The 23,613-nt window shown below is 40.4% G+C and overlaps 3 protein-coding genes across 8 annotated transcripts; 2 read left to right on the top strand and 1 right to left on the bottom strand.

Moving 5' to 3' along the window:
- Positions 1–597: 597 nt before the first annotated feature.
- LOC130694641 (organic cation transporter 1-like) lies at positions 598–7,002 on the top strand. Of its 4 annotated transcripts, none has more exons than XM_057517719.2 (11): positions 598–725; positions 3,932–4,033; positions 4,127–4,577; positions 4,641–4,744; positions 4,810–4,964; positions 5,166–5,325; positions 5,444–5,582; positions 5,661–6,039; positions 6,205–6,386; positions 6,465–6,640; positions 6,764–7,002. In XM_057517719.2, the coding sequence occupies exons 3-11, from the start codon at positions 4,158–4,160 to the stop codon at positions 6,900–6,902; spliced, it is 1,854 nt and encodes a 617-aa protein (XP_057373702.1). In that variant the 5' UTR covers positions 598–725; positions 3,932–4,033; positions 4,127–4,157; the 3' UTR covers positions 6,903–7,002. The 4 variants fall into 4 exon arrangements, with proteins under 4 accessions (XP_057373702.1, XP_057373704.1, XP_057373703.1 ...); XM_057517721.2 differs by lacking the exon at positions 598–725 and adding an exon at positions 3,051–3,176 and having other exon boundaries at positions 5,682–6,039; XM_057517720.2 differs by lacking the exon at positions 598–725 and adding an exon at positions 3,051–3,176 and having other exon boundaries at positions 6,767–7,002.
- A 135-nt stretch (positions 7,003–7,137) lies between these two features.
- Positions 7,138–8,378, bottom strand: LOC130694669 (proteasome assembly chaperone 1-like). Its single transcript, XM_057517763.2, has 5 exons — positions 8,163–8,378; positions 7,993–8,078; positions 7,705–7,916; positions 7,437–7,638; positions 7,138–7,368 (listed from the first exon to the last, which is right to left on the bottom strand). Exons 1-5 carry the CDS (start codon positions 8,261–8,263, stop codon positions 7,172–7,174), a joined length of 798 nt encoding a protein of 265 aa, XP_057373746.1. The 5' UTR covers positions 8,264–8,378; the 3' UTR covers positions 7,138–7,171.
- Positions 8,379–12,566: 4,188 nt separating this feature from the next.
- On the top strand, positions 12,567–22,998 carry LOC130694630 (intersectin-1-like). Of its 3 annotated transcripts, none has more exons than XM_057517702.2 (29): positions 12,567–13,006; positions 13,067–13,215; positions 13,296–13,857; positions 13,928–14,083; positions 14,157–14,464; positions 14,530–14,711; positions 14,783–14,974; positions 15,034–15,265; positions 15,342–15,427; positions 15,501–15,839; positions 15,907–16,242; positions 16,310–16,547; positions 16,634–16,965; positions 17,067–17,135; positions 17,241–17,384; positions 17,460–17,643; positions 17,723–17,850; positions 17,913–18,030; positions 19,971–20,104; positions 20,165–20,271; positions 20,330–20,402; positions 20,528–20,734; positions 20,798–20,881; positions 20,958–21,113; positions 21,185–21,325; positions 21,391–21,619; positions 21,801–21,881; positions 22,460–22,633; positions 22,702–22,998. In XM_057517702.2, exons 1-29 carry the CDS (start codon positions 12,855–12,857, stop codon positions 22,851–22,853), a joined length of 5,445 nt encoding a protein of 1,814 aa, XP_057373685.1. In that variant the 5' UTR covers positions 12,567–12,854; the 3' UTR covers positions 22,854–22,998. The 3 variants fall into 3 exon arrangements, with proteins under 3 accessions (XP_057373685.1, XP_057373684.1, XP_057373683.1); XM_057517701.2 differs by lacking the exon at positions 21,801–21,881 and adding an exon at positions 22,251–22,331 and having other exon boundaries at positions 16,631–16,965; XM_057517700.2 differs by having other exon boundaries at positions 16,631–16,965.
- The last annotated feature ends 615 nt before the right edge of the window (positions 22,999–23,613 follow it).

Genomic DNA, 23,613 nt, shown 5'->3' with positions numbered 1-23,613 from the left:
AAATTTTTAAACCGTACCTACTCACTTTGTTGTGTTCAATTATTTTATCCCTTTTTTGAGTGACAGTGGACATCTATACTTAAAGCTATATCAGGATTGTAACATGTAGGCCTACCATAGTTGTTGTAGCAACAATAAGCATTCCTGGTGCTAATGGTGTCAGGTGTTGGTTATTTGCATCAGGCTATTCAGCTGATAACATTTGGATGTTCAAAATTGCTTGTAGCTTGGCCTTGACATTATTCGACTGAGGAAACATTGGAATGCAATCGGTTTACAGTTTAAGTTGACCTTAGCTTTTTCTACTGCTGTGCACGATCAGCCAACGATGCACACACACCGAACTCTGACGTTGATTCAAAGAGACGTACGCAATCGTCAGTCGTGATTACTGTGAATGTAGTACAGTTATATGTGAAGGCCGCACAGAGTTCGTAACGATAAGAAAGAAAACTTTTGAACTGTTATGTGGTTGAGTGCGATTTGCCGATTTCCCATCAATTTTTATCACTTTCAGTGTCCATAACTGTTGTGCATGCCTTGTGGTGCCCCCTAATCGTAGTCGTGCTACTTTACCGAAGGAGGACCATCTTGTGACTTCTATTAAAATGCTTTGCGACTTCGTGCCGAAAAGCATTTTAATATTCAACACAACTAAGATTAACTTTCAGCTTACGTGAACATGTTCTTCATCTTCGTTTTGTTGTCAAGCAACGGATAAACAGGTAATGCCAATTTTGGTTTTTGGTGTGTTCATTTCCCATCTAGTATGACACAGACACATTAGGTTAACACGCTTAAGATTTTTACTTTCAAAATTTTGCGTTGTTGACGCAAAATATTCGTCATTTGAATAGGATTTTTACAGTTGTTGTATCGTGTTTTCTTTGGCCTCGATTCACCTTCCTTTAGGGGCTTCTGTTGCTCCTCATCTCGTTTGAAATCACTTGTAGGGATTCTTCGTTTTCTCTTAGCCACTATCGAATTTTTCTCGGCCAGTTAATACCCATGCGTGTCTAAAACATTATATTCTGCCAATTTTCGAACAGAAGATTGTTCTTGAATATCTAGCAACGTTTAAAAATTGGCCAAGATTTTTCATAATGCCTATATATCATCATCTTTTCAAGTATCACTGTTGTGATTTATCTGCCCAGCTGCGTATGAAGTCAGCGTGCTTACGCAATCAATGCAAGTCGCTAAACAGATGGCTTCGTTTATCAACAAAACAGCAATGTTTACAAACATTGCGGACCGTAGTCACGTAGCTATCTATAGATCATCTTTCCCTATTCGTACTCTGTTCTGTACGACTGTAAAAGGACTCATCAAGAAAATGGAAAGAACTTGGAACACATTCTTCAATCGAGAAATAGCGGTGTTATGTCAGAAGAAAGAGAAAAACAAAATTAGAGTTGCATCGTTAAAATTCTTTTTTTATTTACATGGGTTCATACACCTCAAATGTTTCTTTCACTTTTGCTGGTCGGACATTCAGGTTTCCATTCAAACAGGGGACCAACGGCCCCATTCTTAACAATTACAATGAATTTGAATACCAAGAGTTAAAAAAACGAGTTTTCTCGATGACTAATCGCTATGCGTAAATTTGAGCATAAGAACTAGGTTAAACAACAATAGTTCTATTTAATTTCTTTAGAAATAAATCACTACGATAAACGTTGCCCATATAAGGACGCGAGTAAAGAGAAATGACTTTGAGGTTATTCAGTACAAGAATGTGGTAGCGACATCTTTCTAATTTTCGTTTCCTAGAATTACCTGCAAAAAAAAAATTATTTTATAGGCAGCTCACATATTTCAGACGATGAATTTTTAAATGCCTTATAGAGAAAGGTCAATATGGAAAAAGCGAAAGTAGTTGGCATCTTGGCGATGTTTAGCTATCGTGATTATGTGCATCCCCTAACAAGAAGTGTCGCTTGTTAATAGGTGGGACTGACTTATACCCTACGAATGCCCGTATAACTAGACCTATGGATAGTACTCTGTAGAGCATCGTTTTTGAGAAGCGAGTCGTGCACTGTCTAGTTCAATTGCCTTTTTTTATTATTGCCACTAAACACGTCATCGTTCCAGAGTATGACAAAATACGACTCATACTTTAGGGTTGTAACAAAAACTAGAGCGTATAAATGGGGTCGTATTGAATGGGCCTAGAACGGCCCTCTTTTGCCGCTGTGTACATTTTAAGGGTTGCACACAACAGGATGTTTCGTTTGATTGCTGAAGTGTTTGCTATAAGGCATTGAAGATTTCCTCTTTGATTTATTTTGGAACGGGGCAGCAGAGCTTCAGTTTTAAACAATCCAACGTTACGGATGTTTTTGTACACTGAGAACAAAAAAAGCCTAAAGATCATTTTCCATATTATCTTTCAAATCGATTGGAATAAATTAAAAAAAAAGTTCAAAACAATAAATTTAGCGATGCCCACAAAACAACTCGAAATTGGGAAACGTTATCCGCGCGTTTACCTTATAAAATCATTAGCTATTATGCCTAGATTTATAAATAAAATTTTTTGGGGTACTTTGTATCATAAACAAGCGTGCTGTTAGATTACATAATTGCACAGTCAGACATTTAGACAGAGACGGCTGCACGGCAGGACGTCGGTCGCGTGTGGTGTACGGGTGCATTTCACGCTGTCTGAGTAATGCAAACAGCTACATCAGGAAATACCCGACACACGCAGCCTATATTCTAACGTCAATGAAGAGTGAGAAGCCGGAGGACAGGGTGGGAGGAGTATAAGTTGAAAGAAAAAATACAATCTGAAAAAAGCTGTGCATAGAGACTGGCTCTTCGAGAGGAAACTCTATGAGTAAAATAAGAGAAACGCACAGCCGCGGTTTGTTTTGAGTCTGAACAGTACTCGTAGTCAGCGAGACTTGTACGGCCGTGTGGCCATCATAGTCTTTTCAATTAAACCAATTTGTGCAAAGCGTGCTTTGTATAGGCTTACAATTCCAGTGAATGCATCACGTTTAAATTAGTAACAGTGTAGCAACAGCAGCCAGCAGGCCTGGAAGACTGTGAAAAGTTGTTAGCGATTAATATTGTTTATTTATGTGTTATTCGTTCAGGGCACAAGTGTACAGCTCAAAGTGAATGGTGATCACCGTAAAATTATGAAACGGCTAGTTAGCAAGGTGAGTGACGCACACGACATACCTTATTTTGTACGCTTCCATAAATGGGATGCATATTTAACTTTGATGGTATTATATTTTAAAAAATTGACGTATTTGAATCCGAATTTGTTGCATTGCGAAGCCAACACGGCTAAAATCAGGCTTCTCGTCACGAATAAGCTTATCACGGTAGAACATACGCTGTTAGATAATGTCTCGCTGCCAGGTTAGAAAGAACGCAAACTCTACATATACGGCCGAACGGCGCGTTGAGCAACGCAATAGACTGAAAATAAATCAACAAAAAGTAGGAGGTTGCACAAAGGAAGTGGTGATCATGGTCCAATTTATGACTGGAAAGAAAATTTAACGAAGCGCTCTCTTCTTAAGTGGCCCGTTGATGCCTTGATGGGATCAATCTTTGCGGGAAACAGCTGATCACTCGGGAGACGGACTTCTCTCGCCGTCCAGCCTACCTACTTTAGGCCAGTTGTTAATTTAGTATTTGTTTCAAACGAAGGAATGACCAATATAACTCGAAGATTGTATTCGGTTTTGACCTCGTCGTTTTCCGAACTGATTTCTCGATATCATTTTGTTGTTTTTATGTTTGGCTGCATGACTTTCAGGAAAGCTCGTAGGTTACGACGTTGAGCGTTTACGTGTGGTTACCATATTATCATATTATTTATATGATCTTAATTGATTAGGAGTTGTAAACTTTTTATTAAAAAGCTGCCGTATTTGATCATTTTTCCTGATGTTTTCACCAGACTTATGTACTCCAGATGACCTAATCGATTGAGGATCCTGTTCTGTTTTCAATTCTACATGCCATAACTATACCAGTGCCATTTAAAAAACTATTTTCTCAGGTAGGTAATAACAATTTGCATCGAAATAACACCATAAGCATTGTTCAAACTGCAGCAATAAACTAAATCTGAAATAATTCTTGGTATCTTCAGGGCTGACGTACTAAACGTGGATTGAGGTAGAATGGCATCAATCAATTTTGATTCAGTGTTGGAATCTTTGGGAGCCGAAGGTCGATATCAAACGGTTCTCTACTATTTGTTGTGCATTCCAGCCACGATACCGGCGGCTTTCCTTGCGTTTAATCAAGTGTTTCTATCGGCCACACCCGGTCATTGGTGTCAAATACCACAGCTGGCCAATCTTACCATAGAGAACCGAAAGGCCTTGGCCATCCCGTTTGATGGAACAAAATACTCTTCTTGTACAATGTACCACGTCGATTACAATCAAATATTGCCAGAAACGATCTTGGCTGGTATATGGCCAGCAAATAACACGTCACTCTCCCAGCCAATCGTAGATTCAACATGGCCGGTCGTTAACTGCCTCTACGGTTGGGAATATGACAAGACTCAGTACGAAGCCACCTTAGTTACTGACGTTAGTTTGTTTATTATTGGAAGCTGATTTGAATTTGAAATAATTTACGTGTTCGTTTATTAGTTGAATTTAGTTTGTGACAACAAGTGGCTGCCATCTTTTTCAACGACCCTTTTCTACGTAGGGTCGCTGTTTGGAAACCTTCTCTTTGGTTGGATCGCCGATAAGTACGAGACACTTTGCATTGTGCTCAGTTTCTCAGTGGATTTGTTAATTTTATACGTTTATTTAGATGGGGACGTAGGATTTCTTTTTTGTTAATGATCTACATGGCTGTTACTCTCTCAATTGCTACAGCCTTCTCACCAAATTACACAGTCTACATGGTTTTCCGTGCCATAAATGGATTGACTTTCCCAGCCTTGTTCCAGATTCCATATATTCTTGGTGAGTCTTTTACTTGTTTCATCTTCAACATCTTTAAGTAGAATTTGTGTTCAAATTATAAAGAAAAAGTTGCTTGAATTTTCTAAGAAGATATCGAAGAGATTCTTTTTGCATGCTGTTTAGACACTATTCATAAGAATGCATAACAGATGTGGCATGAATGCAACCACAGTTAGCTTAAACAGGCTCTTCTTGAAACAGTGATGGAGCTAGTAGGCCCTGAATTCAGGACCTTTGCTGGGAACGGGATCAGCATGTTCTTTGGTCTGTCACTCGCTCTACTTGCCGGGCTGGCCCATTTTCTGCGACATTGGTTCCATCTCGCATTGGCGACATCCGTTCCATTCCTACCTCTCTTTGGGTAAGTCTTTATGCACTGCTTCTTTTTACGTCACTTAGTGGCTTTAATTTCACAGTCTCCCACTTTTTTTTTTTATTTCCCAACACCAAATGTTTTTATTTCACAATATGTTTCAAAGGTATTACTGGGTTGTACCCGAGTCTCCCCGGTGGCTACTTAGTAGAAATCGAATCGACGAAGCAGAGGCCATAGTTCAACGTATCGCTCGGATCAATAAACGGAACATACCACCAAACTATTTGCGAAGCTTACAGCAGGTAAAACTCTGACGTACAGTACATGACGCCATAGATTTGTGATTTTTTCGTCCTTTCTTTATGGTGTAATTCATCTAGCATACGGACTTAATGTTGCAGACGGATATCAACATTAAGCTGTCAACGGAAGAACAACAGGAAATACCTCGTCATCCGTCGCATCAGCCGAGCAAGGGAACTATGCTGGAACTGTTGCGCTATCCAAACATGCGTCGTAAATTTTACATTCTGACGTTTCTGTGGCTTGCCAATTCAGTGGCATACAATGGCCTTTCGTACAACTCGTCGAATCTCGGTGTTTCAGACACGTTGGCTTTCTTTATCAACGCAGTCGTTGAAGCCCCAGCCTACGTCCTGACATGGTGGGCAATGAGCAGATGGGGCCGTCGATGGGTCACTTGTTTAACCATGTTACTCGGTGGCCTGGCCTGTTGCTGTTGTATGCTAGTTCCAGAAGGTAAGCGAAACAATGTTGTTGCATATTCACGTATGAATTTCGTAACTATGCAGACAATTTTTACAATTACGAAGAATTACTTCTTTCTCAAACACTTTCTCACATTGGCCTGTTATTGGACACATTACTCTACCGTGCTTTGCTTCTTTGCTAATGGAAATGCAGATCCCCTGTGGATTTCCGTTACTTTGGCGATGATCGGAAAATTTGGAATAGCTGCTTCATTCGGAATCATTTTCCTTTACGCTAGCGAGCTCCTACCTACTGTTGTTCGAAGCCAAGCAATGGCAATCGCATCCTTTGTGGCTGGGATAGGACTAATAGCATTTCCGTATATAGTATTCTTGGTAACAAGTCAATAATTTCATTAATTATATGACAATTTTTATCCCACAAGACAACTGCTTCATACATACCTATCTCAGGCAGTCTATTCTCGTCTATTACCCTTGCTGATTATGGGTTTGCTAGCCACAGCCGGGGCCTTGTGTTCAGTTTTGCTTCCAGAGACGTTGGGCGTAAGCCTACCACAAACTTTAGAAGAGGGAGAAGCGTTCGGTCTACGGCATCGCATCTGGAGTTGTCCAGCAGGTCGCAAAAGGTAACGAATAATTTTCCTTACGGGCTAGTACCATGCCTACTCAATCTGTGCCTTTTTTCCTGAAAGCATACTAGTCTGATGCAATAACCTTACAAGTCTGCCAACACTGTTCTTTTGCATTAGCAGATGCCAAAAAGTAGACGGTGCTAAAAGTTCAAACGTCGGAAACGAATCCTTGGTTCTTTTAGAGCCAAGCGATGTAGCAACAACGAATGCGGAATTTTCTCAGCCGCAGCCATCATCCACATCTTGTAGTCTGTAAAGCCATTTGATTTTTTTTCTATTCTTACATTTTCAGTGACATCAAATCACAATGGGATATGTTTCTTTTCATCAAACTGAAATATACTAAGACATTATTTTCATTGAAATCTCATGGATCTTGCATGTTATACAAAAACAATATCATTGTACCACCAAAAGACAGTGACAATTCTTGGTTTAACAGTTAAACCTTGTGTGTGGAAATCTGCCAGGAATTCTTAACAGTGAACACACACCTCAAAATGCAGTGTATTACCTCAACGCAACTTAAATGTATAAATTACCAGTTTTGGTGCACTTGTCACGAACTGGGAAGCGCTTTGTCGGGCTGATTTGTAGTTGTTGAGTACATTCGACTGAGTGCAAGAATGTAGTAAATCCATTCACTACGTCTGCGTCCAAATTGGAAGAAAAAGCGACACATGCAACGGCTGGTATTTGTTTTATGTCGCATACCGTCAAAACTAGAGACGATACAAGATGTTAGGCTGGAACTGTCTTTCAATTGTTATTGGAGTAAATTTTAAAATACATCCTGCCGCCAACCCTCCTAATATGTTAGGCTGCTCAAGTCTGATGTTTTTTACAAAGCCATTTGAGTTGAATGCTGAAGTGGCTAAAGTTCTTATTAGTGGTGCCTCTGTGGAGGTGGTATGGTCATCACTTTTGTAATTTGTGATAGGAGATACAGTTAATATCACCACAGCCATGGTGCTATTAAAACTAGTTATCACCTGTGAAAAAGAAAAAACCGTGATTACTATTAGTGGTCCATGTTTAACACCAAAGGCTAAACTTACGGTTTTGGCAAACAACGAAAAATCTTCTGATGAAATTGTGGGATTACAGGTGCACAATAAAGTTTCCTCATTGATTTGAAAAAACCATGATGGTTCAGGTTCCTTATACTGGAATCCCCAGATCTCAACTTCAGACTTATCTAACTGTGTTTTCTTCACAAGTTTCCCAATAGGTTCACTACCAACAAGAGGAAGATGACTTTTGGCAAAATCTAGTATAAGCAAATGTTAATAATAAAAATTAGAAATACTGCTGACTTGGTGGTTTTTTTATCTTATATTTTTTACCTGTTGCCTCTATTCCTTCACAAATGATAATAGTTTTGCATTTTTCTCGAGTTGTTTCTTCTAGCATAACTGTATACACAGGTATCCTGAAATCCATAAATTCCAAAATTAAACACGGCTGGCTACTGGGTGAACAACGTATTTCGCTGCTACCACTATACAAATTATACTTAGAACTGTCAAATGAAACAAAGCCTTCGTCGTCATCATCTTCAGGTATTTCTTCGATTGTGCTGGGATCTTCGAAGGCTTGAGATGACATTAATTCCATTTTTTTATGCAGATAAGCGGATCTGTCAACTTTTTTTCACTTTGGATTTTTTCCACCTACCACGATTTAAATTTTACCAATATCTTTTCGAAACAAAAAGTTCTGTGTCATTCAGTTTTGTAAAGCAGACGAATTTATTCATTTTGAAGTTGTCAGAGTTTTGACATCTAGCAGGAAAAAGAGTAACTGTCTTATATTAATTTTAATACTCGTTACAAGTTTGGCGCGATTTCTTTATTGATTAACTAGCCTGCCTACCTATTTTCCTGCTAGCCGCACTACTGTACGCCCTAATGGTGTTACACATTTAAAGCAAATCTTTAAATGTGGTCTGAACCTGTCATAAGCTTGCTTCAGTCATCAAAAAAAAAAAAAGGCGTGCGTACATCCAGTATCAGGTATCCCATTCGTCTGCCATCTCGAACACTGGTTTCTCACTGTCTTCTTATTTCGTCTACTATGGTTACATTCATTGTTCGCTCACTTGAATCGCCCACTGTAATTCTGCTACTTTTTTTTTTATTTGCCTTTAATTCGCCCACTAGCATCGCTCACTGTAATTCTGCTACTTTTTTTCATTTGCCTTTGATTCGCCCACTAGCATCGCTCACCTGTAATTCTGCTATTTTTTTTTTTCATTTGCCTTTTATTCGCCCACTAGCATCGCTCACTGTAATTCTGCTACTTTTTTTTTCATTTGCCCTTAATTCGCCCACTAGCATCGCTCACTGTAATTCTGCTACTTTTTTTTCATTTGCCTTTTATACGCCCACTAGCATCGCTCACTGTTATCATATCACCTATCACCACTATCACCGTTGTCTTCCAACACTTGTTCGCGTTCATGACGTCCTCTCCAGGTGGGATCCTGTAGTCACCAGATGTACGCACGCCAATACATATTTGTATTACCAACTCTTATATACAGTTGATTTCATGAGGAAACTGCGTTAACAACGATCCCAGTACCATTTTTCTTTCTTATATAAAGTAAAGTAAAACATTTTGGGGAAAAAACAAATGAACATTGAAGGAAATTTGATAGGCTACCGATTGCATAATTGAAAATAAAAACAAAAGTGATATTGACAACTACAAAACGAAAGAAACTTACAAACTACCTCTCTAGAATGCGAATTCCACGCAATCTAGTCTCAGCCGTAGCAACAATGCTTAACCCATGTGCCTGACATTTATCATTTCTGGCGTTTCCTCATGCAAAGGCATAGGGTTAAGTTAGGCGTTGCCGTCATGGAAAATTTTAATACACGTTTATTGTTTATTTTTTCAGTTTTTTTAATGCAATACCAATACTTGTTCACCTTTATAATATTTTTATTTAATAAAATATTATTTTGCTAAATAACGGTGTTTTCAATGAAATAAGTGTAACTTGCCACTATTTTAGCGACACTTCATGGTAGTTTACACACATTTCAATACTTAAAATTTAATTATAAATCATTAAATTTAATATTTTAAGTTATACCGTGACATTCCTTGTGTTACCAGGAATCTAAAAATTATATTTTTATTACTTTAAAACTAAACGTACCCGAAAAATTGTCAATCGGGTACACTCGAGTAGATATTTTTTAAGCAATTTGGTTATGTTCAAAATACCACTTGAAACCAATACGACAAGCCAAAAACATGAGAAATAAATAAAGCAAGTTTAAGAATAAAACAAAATGTGTAATTTCATGAAACGGGGCAAACAGGGTACAAATCGGCGTAATCGGGTTACCAGATAATCTCAACTTCTCAAACTGCCATTCGAATCAATTTTTATTTTAAGTACACTGAAACTGTCGTAAAACAAAATGTTTTTATTTTAGATGTATGGATTTTAGTTGTAGACCGCGAAATAGGACGAATACCAGATTTGAATGATAAATGCCATTTGTATTGCTGCTCGAGACAAAGGCGCGAAAATATCAGAACATAAAAGAATCTCCAATAAACATGTATAATACTTAAGAAATTTCAATCATGCAATAGAAGAAAAAAAGGCGTGCGTACATTGACTAACCACTGCCGCCAACGATTTCGCGGCAGAAACTACTCGCCATCTGCTGGAAGTTATATAAAGAAGCTGATTGGTTTAGCTTCTGATCACGTGATATTTTTCCTGTTGTTTTTGGCGGGTATTGTTAGAGCTTCCACTTTGTATCTTTCGTTTGTACGTGATACAGTGTCAATCATTTCCAACCAATAATTGCTTTCTAGTTCCTATAATGGGATTCAGAAGCATGAGCAAAATTCCCAACGAAAGGATTCAATAAGTAAGTAATGTTTTACTATAAATATTGGAATTTGTTCGTTGTAGAATTGTTGTCCATATTGCTGTGCTTGTATGTGCTTGCTGTGGAAGCAGACGTTCTTACTTTGAAACCATTAGTTTGCTAAAACAAAATGTCGTCATAATAGATGGAGGTCTGGACTCTGGAGGAAGAACACCAAGAAACCACCCTTGTAATACTGCCAATAATTCACCATATATGTTGGTAAGTGTTTTATTGCTTTATTCCTTTTTACAGTGCATAAATACTAAGCACCCCAGCTTCGATGACGAATTATGCCGATGCCATTTTCATACAACTTGTAAGAATTTCACGCCTGATTATCGTAATTCCACGTGAATGCTGGTACCGCCAACTTGCACAGAAAGGAGACTGAATTGTTCTATTACATTTCAAAACCCTTTACTAGTTTACGGTATTGAAGGGGAAATTGAAAACACTTAAGTAGATGGTTTTGGTTTTCGATCAACACCAGTTCAGCAACAATAACCACATGGTCAGCCACCACGAGAAGACCAAGTAAATATGTTTGATGGACATATTATCCCATTAAACAAACTTTTGGTTTAATTTTCTATAACAGAGGAATGCCCTTTTTTCGAAGACAACGCTTATAGCGTGCTGTATTTTTACTAGAGTAGCCAGGGTGATTGCTACGCAAAAACGAGTTCGAAACGAGTTATGAGTTAGGCGTTTGATCAAATACTAGCCTGTCAACCTACTAACCTAATAGTCTGGTGTTAGGCACACAAACAAAACAAAAACTTATTGGTATCGAAGAGGGTCACATATCCCGATGATTAGCTGCCTGCATCCATGACTCCACATCCACCTAGTGGCCATGGGGAGACTTACGAACAACCTACAGGCTACGATTACTTCATATCTACCTCAAGTTTGTGGGTCGATCTTTAAGGTGTAGTGAACGGTACTACAGATCGATTTTTTTGTGTGTGCCATTTTAGCCCCTTTATAGTAGGCAAGGCTCTTGTTTTTTTTTCTTCTTTCATGAATCCAGCGTTGTCATTTGGTGTATTTGATGTCCGAAACGATGAGGATGTACAATCTTGCATAATTCGAAGAATCTTGAGAATCCGTTGTAATGAAGATGCTGAATGTTGCGTAATCCGATGAGATGAAGAATCTTGCGAATCTTGAATGATGATATTATGGAGGTGGTGGGAGGAGATGGAGGGATTGGAAATCGGAACCCGGGGTCGAAAGAATACAAAGCGAGGGTGATAACCATTGTACCGCACATCCCAACAAAATTTTGCTATGGTTGTCGCTCATTCAAATAGGTAGCTTATGTGAGTTGTAAGTGATTGACATATGCAGCGCTGTGGCATAGATTGCAGCTGCCACGCTGATTTCACGGGTTCGAATCTTTGTTATTATACTATTTAAAAAATTTTTTTTGTGAAAAAGGTATTTAGCCAACATGATTTTGCAAAACACCCGCTATCCCTGCCCGTCGGCTTACGTGCTGTCGCCCACCCGTTATAAGCAATGCCCTTTGACTGAAAAGTTGCCTTTATCCACGTTTCCATACACATTCTAGTCTTCCAAACGCCTCATCCCGCCGATTCACTACAGCCACGGTGAACCCTTTTTTCAGTAGTCCCCCCGCCAGCCAATCACAGCAAATGCACAATGTGGCGGGCCACAAAACTCCTCCCCATTTTTCCTTGCTTTTTTGATAGAGTAGAGAAGATTTTTTTGCAAAATAGTGCAAAAAAATTTATATATTGCTCAAATATTTAACATTTTTAATGTCGCATGGCAATGTTGATGATGAATTATACCTAGATAGGATTCGGTACGCAAGCGATTTTCCGCAGCGCCAATGTGACGAGTGACGACAATACATGCCTAACATGTAACATCTAAAAAAATGAGGCAAGCAACCTTCAACTCGAAATGTCTTGGTTTCCGCCCACGGGGTATCACTGCCGCCCCCTTTGCTCTCAGTACAGTACCTGTGCAGACTGCGCTGCCTTAGTGTAGACGGGAAAACAGACTACGAGTGGTTAGGCTGTCTAATCTAGACTTTTTCCAGTAAGCGATCGGCATTTGTTTCACGTGGAAATCAATTGTCACAATTGATTCAGTCACATTTTGTCGTCATTCTCTCATAACTTGCCCCAGTGGGAAATCGTTTGCCGATTTATGTGTAAAACCATGTTTGGAGTAGCAATCTGAATTCTTGAATGTGATTCAGTTTTAAAACCCTAAAATAAAACAGGGCATAACGATTTTCGTAGATTCTCGAAACCAGTGTAACAAATATGGATCCTTTCGTCATTCTGCCTCAAGAAAAGGCTCGGTATGTCGAGCAGTTTAACTCATTGAAACCGGCTGGTGGATTTGTTAGCGGAGACCAAGCTAAAGGTTTCCTTTTGCAATCTCAGCTCCCCCCTGTAATTCTTGGTCACATATGGTACACTTTGAAATGTAATGATAAATAAACAAGTGCTAAAGTTTTCTTTTGTCTTTAAAGGGAACTGGCCGACATCAATTCTGATGGCAAGCTTGACTTCACTGAATTTAGCATTGCATGCAAGTTGATAAATGCTAAACTTAGAGGATTTGATATTCCTAAAGTTTTGCCACCTAATTTAAGGAATTCTGCATCTTCTGGACTGACAAGTAAAATAGCCTTACAAATTCTGTTTTCATCTGTTGTGTGAAAATGTATTTCTTATTTGGTTTGTTTGTTTATTTTTTAGCCTCTTCTGCTGGAACCCCTCCTGCAACTATGATGGGAGTCCCCTTGGCTCCTCTAGGAATGACTCCAGCAGTAGTAATCCAACCGTTGCCCATGGCTGCTGTCAAACCTCCATCAACAGTCGTGGCACCGCATCCAACCAATCAACCATTAGTTCAACCAACAATCCAACCCATGATACAGCCAATGGCTCAACCCATGGTACAGCCTATGATACAGACTGTAATGCAGCCAACAATGCAACCAACAATGCAACCCATGATACAGCCTATGATGCAACCAATGATGCAGCCGATGATACAGCCCATGATGCAGCCCATGATCCAACCTATTGTTCCAGCAAACCTTCCACTCCTTGGTGCTGGTTCTCCTGTTGGGTTACCTTTAATGGCAAACAACATGCCAGGCAATGCAGGAATAGTATCACCTCCTTCCGCTGCTGCAGCACCGGCTGTTGCGTCAGGATTCCCTGGTTCATCATTCAGTTTTGATGGTTCGAAGCCAAATACTCCTGATTCGACAAAACCAGTCGCGAGAGCCCCATCTATTGCTAGCAGAGAATCGTAAGTAAAGTTTTCTTCTACATTCAGCCATTAGATTATAGACGAAAAAGTCACTTTTATGAATCTGCAGGTCGGTAGAATGGACTGTGCCGCATTCATCGAAATTGAAGTATGCACAAGTTTTCAATAGCCATGATCGTGGAAAAACAGGATTCTTGACAGGTGTTCAAGCTCGTGGGATACTTGTCCAGACTCAGCTACCACAACCATTATTAGCCCGCGTTTGGTATAACATCTAGAAGAAAACCATGACCAAGAAAGTCTCTTACAAAATACTTTTATTTAAATTAATTTTATAGGGGACTATCTGATATCGATATGGATGGACGCTTGTCTTGTGACGAATTTGTATTAGCCATGCATTTGTGCGACTGTGTTCGAGCTGGAGATAGGTTACCAGATGTATTACCGCACGACCTTGTACCGCCAAGCTTTCGGCGACCTAGTTTACCTGCTGTAACTGGTTCAGTAGTCAGCCCAAAAGGATCCTCTACACCGGAATCGCTTGCCCAAGCTTTTGCCGGAACGCCACCGCCTCCTTCGGACGATGGGAAAGTAACATCCCCAGTTTCCTTTGAGGATAAACGAAAAGAAAATTTCGATAAAGGTTTGTTGCTGTTCTAAATAGAAAGTGTTTTATATTAATGGAAAAATGAATTATTTCTTCTTCAGGTCAAGCTGAGCTTGATAAGCGCAGGAAAGCTTTGGCAGAACAACAACGTCGCGAGCAAGAAGAAAGACAAAGAAAAGAACGTGAGGAATACGAACGGAAAGAAAAATTGCGTCTAGAACAAGAGCGCCGTCAGCAAGCCGAATTGGAGAAAAAGCTGGCCAAACAACGCGAACTTGAAATGGTACATGAATTTCTAAAAGAAGATGAAAACATGGTTCAATTGGTAGTTGCTAAACAGACCTTTTATAACAGGAAAAAGAAGAACAGCGCCGTAAAATGTTGGAGCAGCGTGAAGCTGCGAGGAAAGAAATGGAAAGACAACGGCAATTGGAGTGGCAGAAACAGAGACTTCAGGAACTTCTCCAGCAAAAACAGAAAGAGCAGGAGAAGGTCGCTCTTCTTCGTGCAAATCACCAACGTCTTCAAACGGAACTCTCTGTCCTGGTAACATAATCTTATTTGGTTAGCTGTCACATGTATTTTGAAATTCATGGTCGTTTTAGGATGACAGAGTGATGGAGCTATCTTCAAAAATAATTGAAACGCGAACAGGCGTCGCTGAAACTAAGAATACAATTGACGGTATGCGTACTACACGTGACACGCAAATGCAGCAACTTTCAGCACTGAAGACGCAGCTTCGGGAACAAAATCAACGTCTTCTTACCGTCAGCCAAGAAAAAGTTAGACTAGAAGCTAAAAATCGAATGAATGCGGCCACCACACCTAACGCAGGTATGGACAGCCGTTGCCTTAAAAGATTGATGCTCTTAAATTTCTTTAATGATATTGAGCCTCCTAATCATTCTAGGTGACGCCGACCTAATCCAGAACACCACAGCTCGTCAAATCGCGCTAAATCAATCGAAAGAGAAGCTCGAGTTGTTGACAGAAGAGGTTACTCAAATAATGCTTTTTGATTCTTAGTCATAGCCAAATGTTTGAACGATATTTAAATCTTTTTTTTTAGTTGAACAAAAAAATTGAAGATTCTGAAAACAACAATGCCCAGTTAAGCGCTTTGAGGAAGGAGATGTCTATACTAGCTCGTACCTGTCAAGAAACACACAAGGCGTACCTTAAAAAGCGAGAGGAAGTTCTTCTGTTGCGTGCTACTGGTGGCAAGCAACAGTCTTGGGGTAATGACTCCTGGTCTGATTCGACTAACAGTTGGCCAGTTAGTACCGGAGCCACCCCTGCAGCAGTTGAAGTTAGCTCCAATGCTGCTGTGACGCGATACCGGGCATTGTACGAGTTTGTGGCTCGTAATGGAGACGAAATCTCGTTTCAGCCTGGCGATATTATCATGGTAATATTTACGTCTTTAATTCTGAAGTAGTAACTGCTAATTTAGTTTTGATATCTTGAACAATCAGGTCACGGAGTCGCTTTCAAACGAACCCGGTTGGTTGAGTGGCGAAGTACGTGGCCACGTTGGCTGGTTCCCAGAGGCTTATGTGGAAAAGATGGATCAAGGGGGATGGCCAGATACAGGTAGTTCGACAGGAGGCAGTAATGTTGATAGCCCCATAACAGGAGCAAAACGACACCCTCTGGAAGGCATCCAAGAACTGCCGGAGAACGTCAGCGACAATGGATCCATCGCTGATGCAGGTGCATCTGTTTCAGCCGCTATAGAAGCGTCTCATTCTGCTTTTATGCCAGTTGGAACTAGAGTACCAGATGAATCGTCGTCTCCTATCCGTGGACAAGTATAGTGAACCTACCCGTTGATGTTGCGTCTATTTGTGTTAAATTCCTTTTTAACGATGGATTCAGGGCGAAATTGTCGACAATTTGAAAGCGGAAGCCATTTACGTTTGGCAGGGCAAAAAGGATAACCATCTCTCCTTTAACAAAGGAGATGTCATTTTAGTTCGCGAACAACAAGATCTTTGGTGGTTTGGCCAATGTAATGGTAGAAGTGGTTGGTTTCCAAAATCATTTGTGTCCCTTTTCCACACCGATGCTACACCTCAATCTCCTAAATCAATCGTTTTCGCGCAAAATAGCAAAGGTATAGTTAAAGTTTATATGAGTTGAGTAATATTATATTTATTCTTCGTTTTTATTTATTTTCAAAAAATGCCGCTGGACTAGAAGACAATTTCTACGTAGCTATGTATCCCTATGAATCGAACGAGCCGGGAGACTTGTCATTCGTGGCTGGTGAAATGGTGGCAATTATCAAGAAAGATGGAGATTGGTGGACTGGAACTATTGGAGCCCGTACCGGTGTTTTCCCTTCCAACTACGTTCAGAAAGCTGAGCTTCAATATGAAGCCGCCGCTGATTCCGAAGTTGAAGCCGCTTCAGCTGCGGCCGACGCTGCTGCAGCGGCCGCTGTTGCGAAAACTGTTTCGCCAGCTGTGAAAGCAACGGGCCAGCAAGATTCGAAAAGACCCAACACAGCGCCCATCGACAGCGAATTTGAGGTATTCTATGAAGCTTATGTACCCCTTGAGGGCTAGGTCGGTCCCCAATTCAAATGGCTGTGCCTAAAATCATTTGTTTCTATTTAATCCGTTGAAAACAGGCATCTCTTCCTGGAGTTCCTAGAGCTGCCTCCGCCGCTTCTAGCGGTGCACCGTCACCATCCAACATGGTACTCTTCCACGAATGTTCTCAAATTGTGTTTAATTTATTTAGTTAAAGAGATAATCATTATTTTAAGTTGTGAGTCCATTATGAAAATTTATTCGAATAATAGGGTCGAGGAAGCAAAAAACCTGAAATTGCTACGGTGATTGCTCCTTATTCCGCAACTAGTAGTGAGCAGCTATCGCTACAACGAGGCCAATTAATCATGATCCGGAAGAAATCTGCATCTGGTTGGTGGGAGGGAGAACTACAGGTAACACCAATGCTCCATCGAACTACATTTTTTGTGTTTTTTCCATATACTTTCATTAACAAATGAAATTCGTAGGCCAAAGGACGAAAACGTCAACTGGGATGGTTTCCGGCTTCGTACGTAAAAGTGTTGAGCAGCTCAGGTGGAAGTAGCAGAACTACACCTGTGCCTACCGAAATGGACGATGAAATGCCACCTATCGTTCCAACCCAGACAGCCATCACCGCAGCTTTCGAAGTTAACAACACACCTACACTTGGTAAACGTCACATTTAACAAATTTGAATCTAAGCTCTTTATTTTAAACGAGTGTGGCCTGTTTTATATTGACGCAACAGATCAGGTAGTGGCTCTTTTCCCATACACGGCCCAAAACGAAGATGAACTCAGCTTCTTGCAAGGCGACGTTCTGATAATATTAGATCGTGAAGACCCAGCCTGGTGGCGGGGCGAACTCAAGGGCCAGGTACTTAATGTATAAAAATTTATTTACTATGCATTTCGACTACCCTTTTTCTATCGTTTTAGACTGGCCTCTTCCCTTCAAATTACGTCGAGGTCATGGGAAGTTTGGCTGCTTCAGCTGCGTTAGGAGCAGCTGCGAGTTCAGCCAGTGCCAGCGTTGCATCTACCACGACTACTCAATGTAAGTGATCGAGTTTCAATGCTTGGATGCTTTATCAATTCTTTTGGCTAGTGGGGAAATCAAACTCTTTGGTATTTACAACTAGTTTAACTTTATTGGCGTTGATGCTTTTGCATCACCTCTTTGTTTTCTGTCAATCTTGGGGTTATGCGTGAAGCTTTACACGACACCAGGCCGGAACTTCAATTCATTCTTTTCCCCATCACATTTTTTAAAGCATAATATAGGACTACTGACGGATTGTGTTTACCTTATGTCATGGTTGTCTTGTCTCCCACCTGTTTCACTCATTTTTCTTACTCTGTCCTTCCTCTTTTTTTTTTTTTTAATGCCCTTCTATTTATTTTTATTTGGCTCCTTTTTGTGAAGAATTTTGACTTTTTTTTTGTGGTGTGGGCGGCTTTTTAAGTAGAGTGTGTTTGTCCTTATTGTAGGAAAGAGAAAGGACTGACGAGATGAGCCATCCATCCGGGGGGAAAAAGATCGACTTGCACACCATGCCGTGCTTCCGCGTTCAATGGAAACTCGGGGAAACAAATCAGCCAGAAATGTTTCCCTTTTTTTCTCTCTTTTGTTTTCGTTTTCACCTTTCCTTCTAGTCTCGCGTGTTTAGTCTTTTCCTACATCTCTTTTTTCGATGTGCACCTTGAAAGTAGTTCCGACAACGTGCCTTTTTTTTCGCCCCCTTTCATTGTCTTCTTTTTAGTTGAAATTTCATTCAATCTGGTTACCCAGTTTCCCATTAGATGCAACTCAATTGGACGTTTTCTTTCCACTTGGTCATCCGTAATCATTCTTTTCTAATGCGGTTTGATGTTGCACGGCGTGATTGCGAACCCCCGTGATTTATTATTTCCTTATCTGAAAATCACTGCTTCCGTAAGATTAGGGCACTCTTCGTCTGGTTTATGTGTACTCTACGTTCTTTTCGTTTTCTCTTTTCATTCCAAGAAAAAAAAGTAGCTTTGCACAGTTGGCTTCTGTGTCGCAGGATCATCTTTGTATTGCCCTTCGCTTGTCTGTCCCTCTTTTGCTTTCGTTCTGTGACGCTCCAGTAACACACTTAACCCTCTTGTTCTTGCATTTCGAGTGCTACTTCTCTCCCTCAGTTGTCAATCGGACATCTCAGTAGGAATGAAACATTTGAAAAATCTGGCAGAGATCTTCTTGGCCACTCTAAGGCATAATAGCAAACACAAATTGAGTCCCACCTCCTAGTCTCCCGGTGCACAAAAAGAAAAAAGACACAATCAAACTGTCAATTGCACCGGGCCGAGGAGCGATATTGCGTCGCATCTTAGTTTATGTTTCGGCTTTGGATTCAAGAATATTTAGCGTTATTTGTTACTTATTGTTACCTTTTTTTTTCGTATAGTTGGAGTGCGTAACCAGATTGTGTTTTATTTAGTCTATTCACTTTCTCAATTTTCGCCTCAAATACTCTTCGGTGGTTTCCTTTTTTTTTCACGATTGAATTGTTGGGTGTTGTCGTTTCCAGTGCTTTTTGCGATTTTCAAAGATACTGTAAGAGTCTGCGAAAACACAATTAGCTCCTCATCTGCTCTGTGTGTGTGTGTTTTACTTGTTCAATCCATGCAGTACAGTTTTCTCACTGTTAGTCTGTATTAACACCTGGCAAGGTGAAATGTTTTTTTCTCCTCTTCTCTTATTATTCTTCGCTATGGATTCCAGTAGCTGAAATACATCGTTTGTCTTTGTTGAACACGGATCAATTTTTGTGGATGTATTTCTTGATATCATGGACTTTCTATGTGGGCCTGTTTTGAAATTGTACACACTCGTCTTAAGCGCACACACTAATTGTAATTTGTCGGTTGAACATTCTTCTCTTGTCAATGCAAACCAACCTAATGTTGGTATAAAGTTCGGTTGTTGTCCATGTTCGAGTTTGTTTCTGAGCTGCTGCTGCTTCATCTTAGGGACGACATCGAGGCTGACCGACACCGCAGCTTTTTCCCAACTGTCACCCACTGAGCAAAAGCGCCAAATTGTCATCCAAGAACTGATTAGTACAGAAGAAACTTACATGGAGGACATGTCTATCGTCAGCGAAGTAATTATTCACTATCTCAATGAAAGAAATCACTATCTAATGTTCTTTTTTCTTCCGCAGGTGTTCCAGAAACCAATGATTGAGTCGGGTGTCGTCAAACTGGAAGACGTGGACACAATTTTCGTCAATTGGAAGGACATCATCGCTTGCAACAATACGTTTTTGAGGTACGCAATCTTAACATTTTTTCCTTCTTGCCAATGCATTCATCGTGATATTTCCTAGGGCACTACGCATCCGAAAGAAGATGAGTCCTGAAGGGATTATTCAGGCCGTTGGAGATATTTTGATAGATTGTGTAGGTGAAAAATTATTGAATAATATTCCAAAAACAATGCTAAGCTAGGCCACGTCTGCCGTGTTTATTTAAACTTCTACATCGTATGTTGGCGTTTGCGCGCTACCAACTTCATGCTGATTCAGCTTCCGCACATGTCGCCGTACATTCGGTTTTGCAGCAGGCAGCTGAACGCTGCGGCTTTAATTCAGAGGCGCCATGAAGGTGTTCCAGAGTTCCGTGCTTTGTTGAAAAAATGCCAACTTCATCCGAAAGTGAAAGGAATGCCGTTGACTTCGTATTTACTGAAGCCAATGCAGAGAATAACAAAATATCCTCTGCTCATTAAAAAGGTACATATTTCTTTCATTTCTTGCATTTTTGTAATAACATTTCTGTGGCGTAAAATGAAATAGATTTTGGAATCAACGGATGTTAGCCACCCAGACCGGCTGCTGTTGGACGAAGCTCTAGTTAAAGCCGAGGAACTCTGCAATCAAGTAAGCGAATGTACCGGGAAGAGAACTAATCTTATTATTATTCTAAAAACGAGGATTAATTCCCTGTTATTGCTAGGTCAACGAAGGTGTAAGGGAACAAGAAAATTCGGACAGATTAGAGTGGTTGCAACGCAGAGTCCATATTGAAGGATTGGATGAACGATTGGTCTTCAATTCCGTCACAAATATGCTTGGCCCTCGCAAGCTTATTCATTTCGGCCCTCTAAAAAAGGTAAAACCAACACCTTAGACACCGATGGTTTGAATTGGAATTTTCTTAATAATCTACGAATAATCAATTAGGTCAAAAGTAACAAAGAACTGCTGGCCTTCGTGTTCAACGATTTCCTCTTGTTCACCACAATCAGCAAACCTTTGGCTTCCATCAATCTTCAATTTCTTTTTGATAAGAAATCCAGTGTGACATTGCGGATGTACAGAAAGGTATAAAGAAATGCTCTAAAAAATTGAATCGAGAATGAAAATTGATTAAAAATCTATCACGTTAGCCCATATTCCTCAGAGAGATGACAGTCGTGCAAGGAGATAATCAATCCACCGATAGTGGCACTGAACACGAGTCCGTGCCGACACGCTTCACGATCCAAGACACGGAATGCAAACTTCTAGTGACATGTACCAGTTCGGCCGACCGAATTCTATGGTTGCGTAAACTGGAAGAAGCCCGGAAACACTGCCTGCTGACCGAACGGGCCGTCCTTCAACGCCAAAGATCAAGTACTACCAACTTTTCTATATTTCGGCCATATTTTTGCCATACGATAGACACACGATGTTGGTAATGTTAACGACGAGCGCGTACGTAAGATGGTCCCGTACCTAAAAGGGGACATTATTAGATAGGATTACTAGTCAAATGTTAGAGGTACGCGTGTTTTTAAACTCGTAAATCCTTTAGAACAAAACGAAGGCAATGTGTGCGGGCGATTGCTGGTATTGGTCATCGAAGCAGAAAACCTACAACCCAGTTCGGACACGGGTAAGATGTAGACCCTTTCATTGAGATATCCGGAATACTTCGATACGCATGCGCGAAACGCACACCAACTTCATTAGGAATCCCGCTTTCCTTCGTTGCGTTTTTGGTTTCATATACTAACAAACCCCACCGTTTTTTTTTTTTTGACACCATGGTTTCACTAGGTTTTAATTTGAATAATTCTATTTTCTTTTATTTACTAGTTGATTTTCGCATGGCATTTCGGTGCACTTATCTTTTCTCTTTCTCCACTTTGTGCTAGCTTGGCGTAACAGCTCATAACAATCTCACATGCATGATACTATAGATAATATTATTTTTTTCGGCTTTCTTTCTCTCTATCCTTCTACCTTTTGCACTTGTCTGCAGTAAGGCAAAGGCCACCCGTAGGCAAATTGCGAGTCGTCGTTGCTGAAGGCCTCGCTCTTGCTGCACGGGGAAATCCTAAAGGTACTTTCTTCTTTCCTCAATCACACCTGCCTATTTATTCTCAACACTGATTTGCTCTCCTGCGCTTTGTACACGTTCGTACATTTAACATCGAATCCTACCCCTAATCTACGGGTTAAATTGATCAGGAAAAAGCGATACGTTTTGCGAAGTCTACCTCGGGTCGCAAGAACATCGGACGAAAGTGGTACCCAAATCTCTCAATCCTAAATGGAACGCATCGATGCAGTTTCTAGTTAAAGATCTTCAGCAAGATGTCCTCTGCATTACCGTGTTAGATCGTGACTATTTCTCACCGAACGGTAAGCTTCGAACGTTTAATTCAAAATTGCACGGTGAGCTATTCTGACTCACGCGTTCAATGCGATAGAGTTTCTGGGGCGAACCGAAGTGCGTATTGCCGATGTGCTGCAAGATTCGAAAATTTATCGCGGACCGCTCATCAAACGGCTTCCTTTGCACGAAGTCGAATGCGGAGAAATCGTCTTGAAGCTCGATCTTCAGCTCTTTAACCGCCGTTGACGCCCCGTCTCAGGATGAGTTGCTTTTCTATTCTCATTGATTGACCGTTTAACCTGTCTATAACTGCCAAGCTATTGCAATCAAATTTCAACGAACCTGATTGTTGCCTCTTCCTCGATCAGAAATCTATTGCATTTGAATCATGTTTCGTTTCGTTTCGTTATTGTAGGAATTTTCGAATCATAATCTCGTGATCGTTAAAAACTCGTCAGTTAAACAATTGGTTGCATAATAGCATTCTAATTTACGGCGAAAAGAACGATTGGGCTGGTACGCCGTGCGTAATCAATATTGGTTTTAAAGCGAAATGACCGTAAATTGCTTAGTTTTTTATGGATAGTCTGTCGCTAATATTGCATTAGTTAACCACCGTAGTTTGGACTCGGAGAGTTTTAGAAGGGAATCACGCGGCTCGTCTAGAGCAGTCGGTATCGTTTGAAAGTGCCTCATCTATCAGGAAACAATGTGCATCATTCAAAGGATTTCACGTAATTAAAATTGCACTTTTTAGCAAGCGCTTCTGATCTTTGAGTAGATTGTTAAGCCGACCGTTTCAAATTACGGTTAGGTCCGTCGTGCGCAATCGAAAAGTAGATATCCAGTGTATAAGAATCCGCACATTTTGGCTACGAATTGCGATCCCGTCGTCAGACAAGCACATCCGCGAAGAAGTTGAATCATTTAAAATACCCTGCACAATTCAGAAAAGTATAATTAGGATTTCTAAAAAAGGGCAAACGATTTCAGGTGACGCAATGCT

Source organism: Daphnia carinata, chromosome 4 (genome assembly GCF_022539665.2).
Source record: "Daphnia carinata strain CSIRO-1 chromosome 4, CSIRO_AGI_Dcar_HiC_V3, whole genome shotgun sequence".
In the NCBI taxonomy this organism is placed as follows: domain Eukaryota; kingdom Metazoa; phylum Arthropoda; class Branchiopoda; order Diplostraca; family Daphniidae; genus Daphnia; species Daphnia carinata.
This window is presented reverse-complemented; position numbering and strand designations above follow the sequence as displayed.

Coding starts and splice junctions, on each gene's coding strand:
- LOC130694641 (XM_057517719.2), top strand. CDS start 4,158: ATGGCATCAATCAATTTTGATTCAGTGTTGGAATCTTTGGGAGCCGAA. Junction 4,965..5,165: donor CCAGATTCCATATATTCTTG/GTGAGTCTTTTA, acceptor TTCTTGAAACAG/TGATGGAGCTAGTAGGCCCT. Junction 6,387..6,464: donor TTCCGTATATAGTATTCTTG/GTAACAAGTCAA, acceptor TACCTATCTCAG/GCAGTCTATTCTCGTCTATT.
- LOC130694669 (XM_057517763.2), bottom strand. CDS start 8,263: ATGGAATTAATGTCATCTCAAGCCTTCGAAGATCCCAGCACAATCGAA. Junction 7,917..7,992: donor TGAAGGAATAGAGGCAACAG/GTAAAAAATATA, acceptor TGCTTATACTAG/ATTTTGCCAAAAGTCATCTT. Junction 7,639..7,704: donor TTTCGTTGTTTGCCAAAACC/GTAAGTTTAGCC, acceptor TCTTTTTCACAG/GTGATAACTAGTTTTAATAG.
- LOC130694630 (XM_057517701.2), top strand. CDS start 12,855: ATGGATCCTTTCGTCATTCTGCCTCAAGAAAAGGCTCGGTATGTCGAG. Junction 16,548..16,630: donor TTTCGCGCAAAATAGCAAAG/GTATAGTTAAAG, acceptor CCGCTGGACTAG/AAGACAATTTCTACGTAGCT. Junction 20,272..20,329: donor TGCAACAATACGTTTTTGAG/GTACGCAATCTT, acceptor GATATTTCCTAG/GGCACTACGCATCCGAAAGA.